The 11,106-nt window shown below is 51.0% G+C and overlaps 1 protein-coding gene across 1 annotated transcript in view; it reads left to right on the top strand.

Annotated features, from left to right (window-relative positions):
- Positions 1 to 619: 619 nt before the first annotated feature.
- The window catches only part of rhbdl1 (rhomboid, veinlet-like 1), a 31,299-nt gene continuing 20,812 nt past the window's right edge, over positions 620 to 11,106 (top strand). The window contains 3 exon segments of the mRNA XM_080516971.1: positions 620 to 681; positions 9,193 to 9,298; positions 9,301 to 9,350. Of these exon segments, the coding sequence (XP_080373097.1) occupies positions 643 to 681; positions 9,193 to 9,298; positions 9,301 to 9,350 (195 nt within the window). The 5' untranslated portion in view covers positions 620 to 642.

Here is an 11,106-nt window from a genome sequence, read left to right as displayed (position 1 = left end):
TAGAGAGAGCGAAGAGCCGCATCCCCTGGCCACTCCTCCGCCTTCTGCAATTGGCAGAGCGAGGCCACCTCCCTCCCTCCACCTCCACCTCCACCCCCCCCCCCCCCCCCCCCGCCTCATTGGTATGCAGGCGATGCGGTGTGTGTGTGTGTGTGTGAGGAGAGGGGAGAGCGAGCGAGGCAGCAGCCAGTGCGATGGGCTAGAGGAGAGCGAGGAGGAGGAGGAGGCGAGTGAACGAGAGCTGCCGGTTTTGCCTTTGCCCGCCCGTCGCCTTCCCGAGAGCTGGGTTCACCGCCGCGGAGCCGCGGAGTCGTCCTGCACCACCGCCTCACACGGAGCACCAGGCCGTTGCCCCCCGGCGACGCCAGCAGCCGCCAAGGACAACCCGGGGGGACCGGGGGGGGCTCACCGGCGACAGTGTTGTGTGTGTGTGTGTGTGGGGGGGGGGGCGGGTCACGGCGACGGCGGCGGCGGAGCGGCCCCGACACACACCGCGATCTAGGCACCAGCCGCTACCAGATCAAACCCCACATCCACCTTGTCACATCCTCTCCGACACCTCCACCACCACCACCTCCACCCCCCCCTCGCTCCTCCCTGTGCCCTTGTCCTCGCGGCTCCTCTCACCTCCCTGGCCAGTATATGGATAGAAGCTCCCTGTTTCAGCTCATACAAGAGCAGGTAAGCGAGCAGCGGCGGCGGTGGAGGTTTCTATGGTTACGGGCTCCCGGCCACCTCGCCTGTCTACCCGGGGAGACGGAGATGCAGAAGCTGGGGGGTGGGGGGTGGGGGGGGGGAGGTGGGGGGACAAACCGGGAGCCTGAGACGACGTGACGGACGGACAGATGTGAGCGGCGTGGAGCCATGTTGGCCCCCGGGGGACGTGAGGTCACGTCGTCAGCCACGGCGGCGGAGGAGCTGAGGGTCGGGGGGGGGGGGTTTATAGGGTTTATAGGGACGAGAGCCGGATGCATGTGGACGTGAAGGCTGGTTGATGTTTATGTGCAAAATGAATGCGATTTGCTCTTTATTCTTGCTGTAGTAACCTGCAGTATGCAGCAGTGTGTGTGTGTGTGTGTGTGTGTGTGTGTGTGTGTGTGTGTGTGTGTGTGTGAGCTGTATTGTCAGCTCCTTCCACACACCCAGCCTCATCACGCTCTGTCACAACAACCAACGATTACAAAGATGTTGTGTTTTTTTTTTTAAGGCTGGGTTGCGACCAAGCCGTCGCTCCTTTTAAACAGAAGCTGCCATTTAAGGGGCCGATTCTTTTCCGTCTCGGTCGCCACAATCCAGGGAAGACGAACACATTTCTCTTGGTTTCTTCGAGCCATAAATTGACCCTCGTTCTTGGTTCACCGTCTCCAAAACGAACAAACCGAAAACGGCTCGAGGGCAAATTGAGCCCAAAGCGTCTCTGCATTTGTGTTTCCGGAAAACTTGATTCAACTTGTCCGCCTGCTGATTGGGAGAGTGCACTGGGGGGGAGGGGGAGGGGGGGTGGTGGGGAGGTCGGTCTGATTGACAGATAGATTGGGCAATGATTTTTTTTTGTCCAGGAGGGGGGGATTGATTAGCTGCTGCAGGGTTTTAGGGGTCACGAGTGGCCCATCAGCAAACACATCAATCAGCTGACTCGGGAGAGCGAGGAGATGTGTGTGTGTGTGTGTGCACGGTTGCATTTTATGAATGTGTGTGTGTGTGTGTGTTCTCATAGCGAGTGGAGGAAGCCTGTGTGGCCGAGTGAGAAGATGCTTTGTGGTCACACCAGTGAGTCATTGACTGCTGAAGCACTTCAGCGACGCCTCAACAATACGTTTTCCTTCATAGACAGATTTTTTTTAGTTTTTTTTTTTTATGTGGTTTCAAAAAAAAAAAAAGAAAGAAAAGGGGGCTGACTCATCTGTGTCAATATCCATTTCCATGTGTGGCAGATCCTCGAGGCTTGAGATGAAGCCGATACCGGTGGTTTTATCGACTGCAGGTTGATTTGGCCGGCGTGTCGTTGAGCAGCCCTCCGTCCCGTTAGGCTCCAGCCTGGACCAGATCACTCCCGCTGGCTGACGACCGGCCTTTTTTTTTTTTTTAAAAACACCTTTGGGACTCGGTGCGGCGGCCTTTGATTAGTGAGACGTGCTTCTAATTGAACCAGAACGAGGAGGAACCTGCCAACGGCTGTTTGGACAGTGAACAGGCAGGCATGTTCTGGTTTTTTTTTTTGCTCCCCTGTTTAAACGCTGCCCAGGTTTTTTTTTCTCCCCTCATCTTCATGGAGTTAAATGCTTTGCGGGTGTTGCCACCCCGCCCTCCACCGTCGCCCCGGCGAACCTCGGTGGCCACAGAATCCACTAAAGCTTCTGGAGGTCAAGCGCTTGCGTTCAAGGTATTCTCTGTGTCGTCGCTTGTGACGGCGAGGGGATTGCCAGGATACCATCTCACGGTCCAGAGTTACCTGCCAGGATACCATCTCACGGTCCAGAGTTACCAATCTGCAATCTGTGCACTTCCTTGCAATTCAAACTTTGCACAAATAGTGAAGAAGTTTCAGCAGGATGCTTCATTTCTTCATTTAACACTCCTTGTCAGTGATACTTATAATGAAAACCCACACACTTCAGTACTCATGCAGCAGATGCGATCGTTGTCCTTGCTGAAGCTTTCCCCAAAATCCTTTTTGAAGTTTCCTCACATGCGCCGGATCTGCGTCCGTCGCCGCCGGAGAGGGAAGGACATCGCGGGTCTGTGACACTGAAGCGCACGGAGATGCCGCGGGGAGGAGGAGAGGACGGCGGCAGTGAGTTTATCAGTCTTTGTCCGCGGGAGGTCGCAGCGCCGAGCTCGGGCTATTTCTGGAATGTGCAGCCTCACACCATATGCTGGTCGCACAAAAAACGCGCACGCCTCCTCTCTGGCTCCGCCTCCTTACAGTACTAAGTACAGAGAATAAGGCTGCGAAGAAGGCCTCTGGCTATTTGTACCTGTCTGAGTAAGTTTAGTTTTAGAGTTGTTTGCATTAAGGAAGTGTTCACTCGACGTCTCTGTTCCTTTACCGCAGTGTTTTTCAACCTTTTTGAGCCAAGACACACTTTTTTCTTTGGAAAACTCTGGAAGCACACCACCACCCGGACTATGTTAAAATGTGAAACTCTGTAACCTCTAATAACAATATGAAGTCTTTCTCATCAAAGTTTTATCAACAGGAATCCAGTAAATCCAGAAAGCAAGGACTTTTTTTTAATAGTGCCTCCCTCAGTGTGAAACCTGGACCTGATGGATGAAGAGCTGAGATCCTGGTTTTCAGAACTTCTCCATCACTGTCACTGACACAGTACTTTGATACAAGATGGTAGCAGGATGTGGAGATGAACCACACTGACGTCTGTCACTTTACATTTCACCGGCAAAGTTCTGTGCTGCCCTCTAGTGGTGAAGAGTATTTATACATGATTACTCTGCAACACACTGTCGCTGTGAGAGCAAATGTGTTTTTTGAAAAAAAAATTAAATTGGATAATTTCCCACGGCTCACCTGACGAGATCTCACCAGTGTGCGCGGCACCGTGGTTGAAAAACACTGATCTACCTGATGAGAGTGACTGTCTTGGATCTAAGGGGGCGGAGCCACAGTGGAAAACACACGAATGCAATAATAGTCGGTTTGTGATAATTACAGAGTCACCTCAGGGTTTCAATCTGACGCCACGCAAACACACACTTAGCGTTAAATGCTCTGCAGACGCTCGGCTCTATTTATTTATACTTTTCTGAAAAACCAAAATAGTTTGTGTCGTTGCTCCTGCAACGCGGAGTCGCTGTGATTTGGCAACAGTCACTCTGACTTTCAACTTTCTCATACTTTTTAATGCCTTTTTGCCTCTTCAACAAAAAAAATAAGGCAGATTTTAATTCAATCTTGATCGTCCAGCATTTCATTCATTCATCTTCCATTAGACATTTTAAAATACATCATTAAAGTAGACGCAATAACGAGGTGGGTTAAGATTGATGAAGAGCTGCATGTGTGAGAGAAGTCTTTTTTTAACACACGGCTTCCAGAACGACGGTTGAATTTCTGTCGACCGAGAACTTTACAAGTCAGCTGAACATTTCAGGTCAAAACGAATCAATGATTACTGTTATTTATTTATTTATTTGACACTTGTAGTCATTAATAAGTTTCTGTGAAACAATTGCTGCTTTTAAGTGTGACGGCAGAGTTTCGTCGCCTCTGAGCGACGGAAGCCAAACTATCAGAGTGAATTCTGGAACCCGTGGGCTCATTATTGATGTATTATTGTCTGTCGTCACCTGGAGGACGAATCTGCAGGAAACAGGTTGAAATTCATTCATCTTGAGTTTTACGACGGCGGAACGGCGACATGGGAGTCGTAACGGAGCCTCGGCGTTCATATCTGGTCAGCTTCCTCTGGACGACAAGTGCTCCATGCATTGGTCCCGCTGGGGGGGGGGGGAGGAGGTGCAGGAGGAGGAGGAGGAGTTGCAGGAGGGGGAGGAGGGTGCCGGAGGAGGAGGAGGTGGAGTTGGGAGGTGGAGGATGAGGAGGAGGAGGGGGAGGGAGAGAGGAGGAGTTGAGAGGAGGATGTGCAGGAGGAGGAGGTGGAGGTGGAGTTGGGAGGAGGAGGAGGAGTTGGGAGGAAGAGGAGGTGGAGGAGGTGCAGGAGGAGGAAGAGGTGCAGGAGGAGGAGTTGGGAGGCAGGAGGAGAAGGTGGAGGACGTACAGGACGGGGAGGAGGAGGAGTTGAGAGGAGGAGGTGGAGGATGCGCAGGAGGTGGAGGAGGAGGAGGTGCAGGAGGGGGAGGAGGAGGAGTTGAGAGGAGGAGGAGTTGGGAGGAGGAGGAGGAGGACGTGCAGGAGGAGGAGGAGTTGGGAGGAGGAGGAGTTGGGAGGAGGAGGAGGAGGACGTGCAGGAGGAGGAGGAGTTGGGAGGAGGAGGACGTGCAGGAGGTGGAGGTGGAGTTGGGAGGAGGAGGAGGAGTTGGGAGGAAGAGAGGTGGAGGAGGTGCAGGAGGAGGAAGAGGTGCAGGAGGAGGAGTTGGGAGGAGGAGGTGGAGGACGTACAGGACGGGGAGGAGGAGGAGTTGAGAGGAGGAGGTGGAGGATGTGCAGGAGGTGGAGGAGGAGGAGGTGCAGGAGGGGGAGGAGGAGGAGTTGAGAGGAGGAGGTGGAGGAGGAGGAGTTGGGAGGAGGAGGAGGAGGAGGAGGAGTTGGGAGAAGGAGGAGGAGGACGTGCAGGAGGAGGAGTTGAGAGGAGTGGTGTCCTAAATCCAAGTTCAGGTGTCTGGAACCCTCCACCTCCTCCTCCTCCTCCTCCTCCTCCTCCTCCCTGACTTCACAGCGTTTCCTCCTCCCTTCTTCTCCTTCCATCCCTCTGCTCTTGTTTCCGTCACTCAAGCGTCTCAATTCTTCCTTCCTTCCTTCATCATCTGTTTCTCTCCTTCCTCTTTTGTGTTGTTCCTTTGCCTCTTGAATGCCAATGTGATGGGGGGGGGGGGGTAGTGATGGGGGGGGGGTGGTGCTAGAAAAGGATAACACACAGGCGACTGGTAACCATGGAGACGCATGCAGCTTGTCAAAGTGTTGCCCTCGCCAGTGTTGGATCGCTTCAATAACGGCTTCCTGCTCGGTGTGTTTTCCCTCCTTCCGTCTACCTTTCCTTCTTTCACTGATTCTCTGGTGGGGAGGGGGGGGGAGGAGGTGAGGTGAGGGCGGGGTGGGGGGAGGAGGTGAGGTGAGGGCGGGGTGGGGGGTGGTGGTGAGCAACACTCATTTCATCCCACTGTACCTCATCTCAGTAATTGATAACCCTAATTGGCTACAAGAGCCCCCATCCTCCACCTCCGTGTATCCTCTGCAGACCCCCCCCCCCCCCAACACCCCCCCCCCCTCCCCCCCGTGTATCGTTCTCCCTCCATAAGGTCAGACTACGATGGGAAGGGTATCTGTGCAGTGTGACAGCTTAGCATCAACACTCGGTGTGTGTGTGTGTGTGTGTGTGTGTGTGTGTGTGTGTGTGTGTGTGTGTGTGTGTGTGTGTGTGTGTGTGTGTGTGTGTGTGTGTGTGTGTGTGTGTGTGTGTGTGTGTGTGTGTGCAGCCATATACAGTGCGGCGCTGCCGTCGTGTGTGTAGCATAGTGATGTGCTGACATATGGAGGCTGACAGTAATCAGACGTCCCCGGTGTGGCTCTCTGTCTCCACCCCCCTCCACCCCCCCCACCCCACCCCCCCCCCACCCCACCTCCGTCAGCCCGGAGCACATTAGAATCTGATCTATCTCCAGAGCGCTGGAGTGTGTCACAGCCCTTCATATAGCAAAGAGAAGCCACGGCTCTGCTGGGCGAGGCGAGCCAGACGCCCCCCCCCCCTCCAAAAAAAAACCATTTCCATCCTCTCGGCTCCGTCGCTGCCTCCGTCCTTCTCCTCCGTCCTTCTCCTCCTCCGTCCACTCTAATGTCACCATCTCCCGTTCCCTTCCTTCTGCCGAGCCACAAACCCGCCGCCTCGTTCCCTCCTTTGTCTTCTCGTTGTGCCGCCGTGTCGCCGCCGTGTCATCCCGTCACGCGACGCGTCACAAACACTGGCGGCGTCCGGACCGTCTCACCGCGTCCTCCTCCTCCCGGGGAGAAGAGGGCCGTGTTTTAACAAACAGCCATGGAGCGCACAGTTAAGGGGATTATCTAAAAATAGACGTGGGCCTGCTTTCTTTCAACCGTCCTCCATTTTTTTTTTTGTCCTCGAATTGGGTTTACCCGCTTTTATGGAGCTGTGTGTCGAGATCACTGCGAGACGTGTGGAGGGACAAAGACCAGGGACGGGGGGAGGGGGGGGGGGGGGGGGGGGGGGGGTGGTCTATGGATTTTTTTCCCCCCGTCATGTGTACACAGTACTCAGTAAATGAAGTTTGTGTGTGTGTGTATAGGAGTTTTCCCACTGACTGGGGAGAGTTGCATCCCACATGGAAAGAACCTATATGAGGATATATGGAAACATATAAGCAGTTTTATTTGCACAGATATGCTGCATATATGCCACAAATAGGCAGGAATTTAGGTGCCATATATGTGAATATACCGGCCATATAGGTCTCATGTACTGCTTCTTTATTCTCCACATATATAGTATATATATATAGCCTATATATGTCACTTTGGCAACTGTCATACATTGATCAAGGCACATAACTAAGAAACTAACTAAAAAACAATCATGCAAGAAGAACACTTATAGGTGCATATATGCACACATCTATACGTGCATATATGTACCTATAGAGGTACCTTGTATGCACGTATATGTGTACACATATAGGCAAAATTTAGGTGCATATATGTGAATTACTGGCCATATAGGTCTCCTGTACTGCTTCTTTATTTCCACACATATATATATATATATATATATATATATCAAGGCAATAGCTAAGAACTAACTAAAAAACAATCATGCAAGAACATATAGGTGCATATATACGTGCATATATGTACCTATAGAGGTACCTGTATGCACGTATATGTGTACACATATGTGCACATATAATATAGGAAAACGGCTAATTTTATATATGTCACATGTATTAAAAACCTATATTAAAACATGTATGTTTATATAGGTTTCTTTCCTATATGCAAAAACTGTAAAAGTGATAAACCAGCAGTGGGGGAGACACTCGTTCTGAGGCGAGCGTCATCAGAACTAAGCCAGGAGCTCCGGCCTGCACCGTGCATGAGAGTCCAGGGAGTGAAAAGGAAAAAAATAACACAACGTGCTCTGTCGTGGCTCCAGAACAGCACATGCAGTAAACATATCCACACAGAGAAGCACTCTCACACTAATGGATTCCCTGATTGATCTTCTCTCCTCTGCCGTTGTTGAGCTGCAGAGGTCCGACACCCAGTTTAACGTCCTCGTCTCTTTATCGTGGACTCACGACACGGACCGACAGTGACTGACTAAACACTGATGCAACGTCTGAAAGCTCGTCTTCCCTCATCAGGCGGCCGGAGGCCTGTTGGTTTTACTCTCCTAGACCTAATGAGGCTCGCTGAGGAAACAGTTGATGATTCCTACCATGTGGACTTTCTTCGCAAACGTCGTCTGAAGCATTAAGGGTGGCCGGCGTGACCCAACATGGAAAGAACCTATATGAGGATATATGCGCATATATGAAACCTACAAGCAGTTTATATGCACATATATGCGCATATATGCCACATATAGGCAAATTTGGCAACTGTCATATATTATCAATGCAAAAACTAAGAAGAACTAACTAGAAAAACAATTATACAAAAAAAACATATAGGTGCATATATGCACCTGTATAGGTGCCTGTATGCACATATATGTGCATTTATGTACATATATACATGAAAACGGCCAATTTTGTATATGTCGCATATATTAAAAACCTATATTAAAACATATATGTTTATATAGGTTCTTTCCATGTGGGGAGAAATTAACCCGCCATTGCAGAGCCACTGAATCACATTTCGACAGATAAAGCGGAGAAGGACGTGAAGTAGCAAGAACACAAACTGCCACCCAAGAAAAAAGAAAAACCCTCCACAATACATAAACCGAGTGCAGAAACACACCCTATACTTTACATGCCGTTTTTTAACTGGCCTCTATTTTAGCCCACTGCTCGCAGCCATTATGACACACTCCTCCTTAAATCAATTATGTGCAAGCAGGCGCCGGAGTAGTAATCACCCGTCGGGCTGTTGGTCTCACTGAGTGAGTGGTGATTAAATACAAAAAAAAAAAAAAAAGCTACACTGCGAGCTGCAGGATGTAGAAGAAGGATGGACTCGTTGAAGGAATGTCACACGAGTCAACCTGCTCATTCACTGCTTTGTTTTTTTTTCCCCGGGAAGCTTGCAGGTCACTTTGTATTGCCGCTCCCCGCCATCATCAATCACCGCCGTGTTTTGACAGGTCGGCTACTTTTCATATGTGGCTGGATGCGACTTTTCTCTCACAGGCAGGCCTTCTGACACGGGAATCACCGTCGAATGAATCCCCGTGTCGCCGTGCGAGGCTCACGGCGTAATCCCGGGAAGCTCACCGTTGGGGCCTCCGGCGGTTTTAAAGAGTCGGGATACTCCGCCGCCGCCGTCCTCCTCCCGCAGCGCTCGGTCTGAGCGCCGCCTGTTTGTTTTTCTTGCAGCTGGACCCAGAGAACACCGGTTTCATCGCAGTGGAGAACTTCACCAGCTTGGTGGAGCACCATGAGCTGCAGCTGGACCCGTCCAAGCTGGACATGCTGTTAGCCCTCTCCAGAGCAACGAGGATGGACAGGTGTGCTACCAGGAGCTCATCGAGCTGGTGAGTTGCACGCGAGCCGCCACTGGCGCCACGTTTGTTTTCTTCTTTCTGCTGAATTCAAGAAAGGTTTACGGAATCGATCCAGACAGAGTCGGCCGGCTCTGCGGCGGCGAAAATCGACTCGACCATATCAGGTCGTCGTCCTGCAAAAAAAAAAAAAAAAGGGAGGATCAATCTTTTCCAGTTAATGTGTCAGTAAATCCCCGACGCTTCACCTCGCAGAGCCGCGCAGAGCCGAAGACGCGGTGTCAAAGCTCTCATCTCGTCTGTCTGAATGCATTGATATCCCGGCGGCAGTAATAATATTCAATGTCGCTGCAACCCGTCGGTTGAATAATTCATTAAACACGATCTCATCTGTTCATGTAAACTGCTATTTGTGTTTTCTAATACTTGATTGTTCCAAAAACGGATCCTGTGCAAAATAATTGGTTTCTTTACTGCCGTTGAAAAAAAGCCCATAGATCGTTATTATTATTGTCATTTATTATTATTAGAATATTCTCTCCTTCCCTCTTGCGGCTCATCAGTCGATGTTTATTCGTTTTATTTCTCCTCCCAGTTCACTGTGTTCCTGTTTGAAACGATATCCAGAGCCTCCATTGTCGAAAGTGTCTCCCGGCGGCTAAATGTGGCTCCAAGTGAGCGGAAATCACCGCGACCCAGTCCGGGCCGTGGAATTCCTGCCACGAGTTTCACTTCCCCTAAGCTCATTTGCACCTCCTCTTGCTTTCCTCTGTCGTCCGTCGAGTCATCCTCCTCTCCTCTCCTCTCCCGTGGCGTTCTGCCCCCCTGGTGCCGATAGATCGTGATGAAGGGCCTCTTCATCAGGAGCCCGTCACTTTAGAGCTACGACTGTAGAGGCGCTCCTCCGTCCATCCTTTCCTCTCTCTCTCTCTCCCCTGCAGCCTCACCTCAGTCTGCATCGATCACGACCCCCCCCCCCTCACCCCCTCCCCATATTAGAACTCTTCCTCCATTCTATTCAGCTTTCAAAAATTGCCCATCAGCCGAATGCAAATGACCTTCGATTGGCCCAACATTGGTAGGAGCAGGAAGTAATCTGAGGTAATTTGCAAAGCACCCAGCCTCACACAGATATCGACCCCCACCCCCCACCTCCCCCCCCCCCCCCCCCAGGTCTGATTCTCCAGATCGGCCCGATAGACACATGAATGCATACAGAATGCACTGCACTCTGCACACGCATACAATTTTGCATACATCCAGACACTTTGACGAAATCTGTCATGTAATTGATGCAGTCACCCACTTCCTGTTTGCCCCCCCTCCCCCCCCCCACATGAGCGCTGCCCAGTGCAGATTTGCTGAGTGATCTGGAGGATATAAATGCTGGACGTCGGGCAGCTCTGCTCTGCTGGACGACGTCCAGACGCCTCGGAGGACATTTTCAACCGGGTCACCTTTTCCTCTCCTTTCACTCTGCGGCTTCTGCTTTTCAACCACCAACACCGAGTCTCACCTTTTCATTCCCCCCCTTATTGAAGACGTACGCTCAGCCATTGTTTTTCTCCAAGTTGCCTTCGTCTATTTATATCTTTGTATCTTGGTCGGATTTACTGGCTGAGGAATGAATCCATGAATATATTAAAGACAGAATTGGCAACTGAGGCTGTTATTCAACAAGTTTAACTTTAATTTCATGAAGTAAGTTGGAGTTTTGTTTGTTTTTTTTCCTTCTTGATTCCTTGTGAAAAGTATGTTGGTACCTGTCAGTGTTGCTTCACTGCTTCTC

Source organism: Blennius ocellaris, assembly GCF_963422515.1.
Source record: "Blennius ocellaris genome assembly, chromosome: 21".
Lineage (NCBI taxonomy): Eukaryota > Metazoa > Chordata > Actinopteri > Blenniiformes > Blenniidae > Blennius > Blennius ocellaris.
The sequence above is the reverse complement of the archived record's forward strand: the minus strand, read 5'-3'. Positions and strand labels throughout refer to the sequence as shown.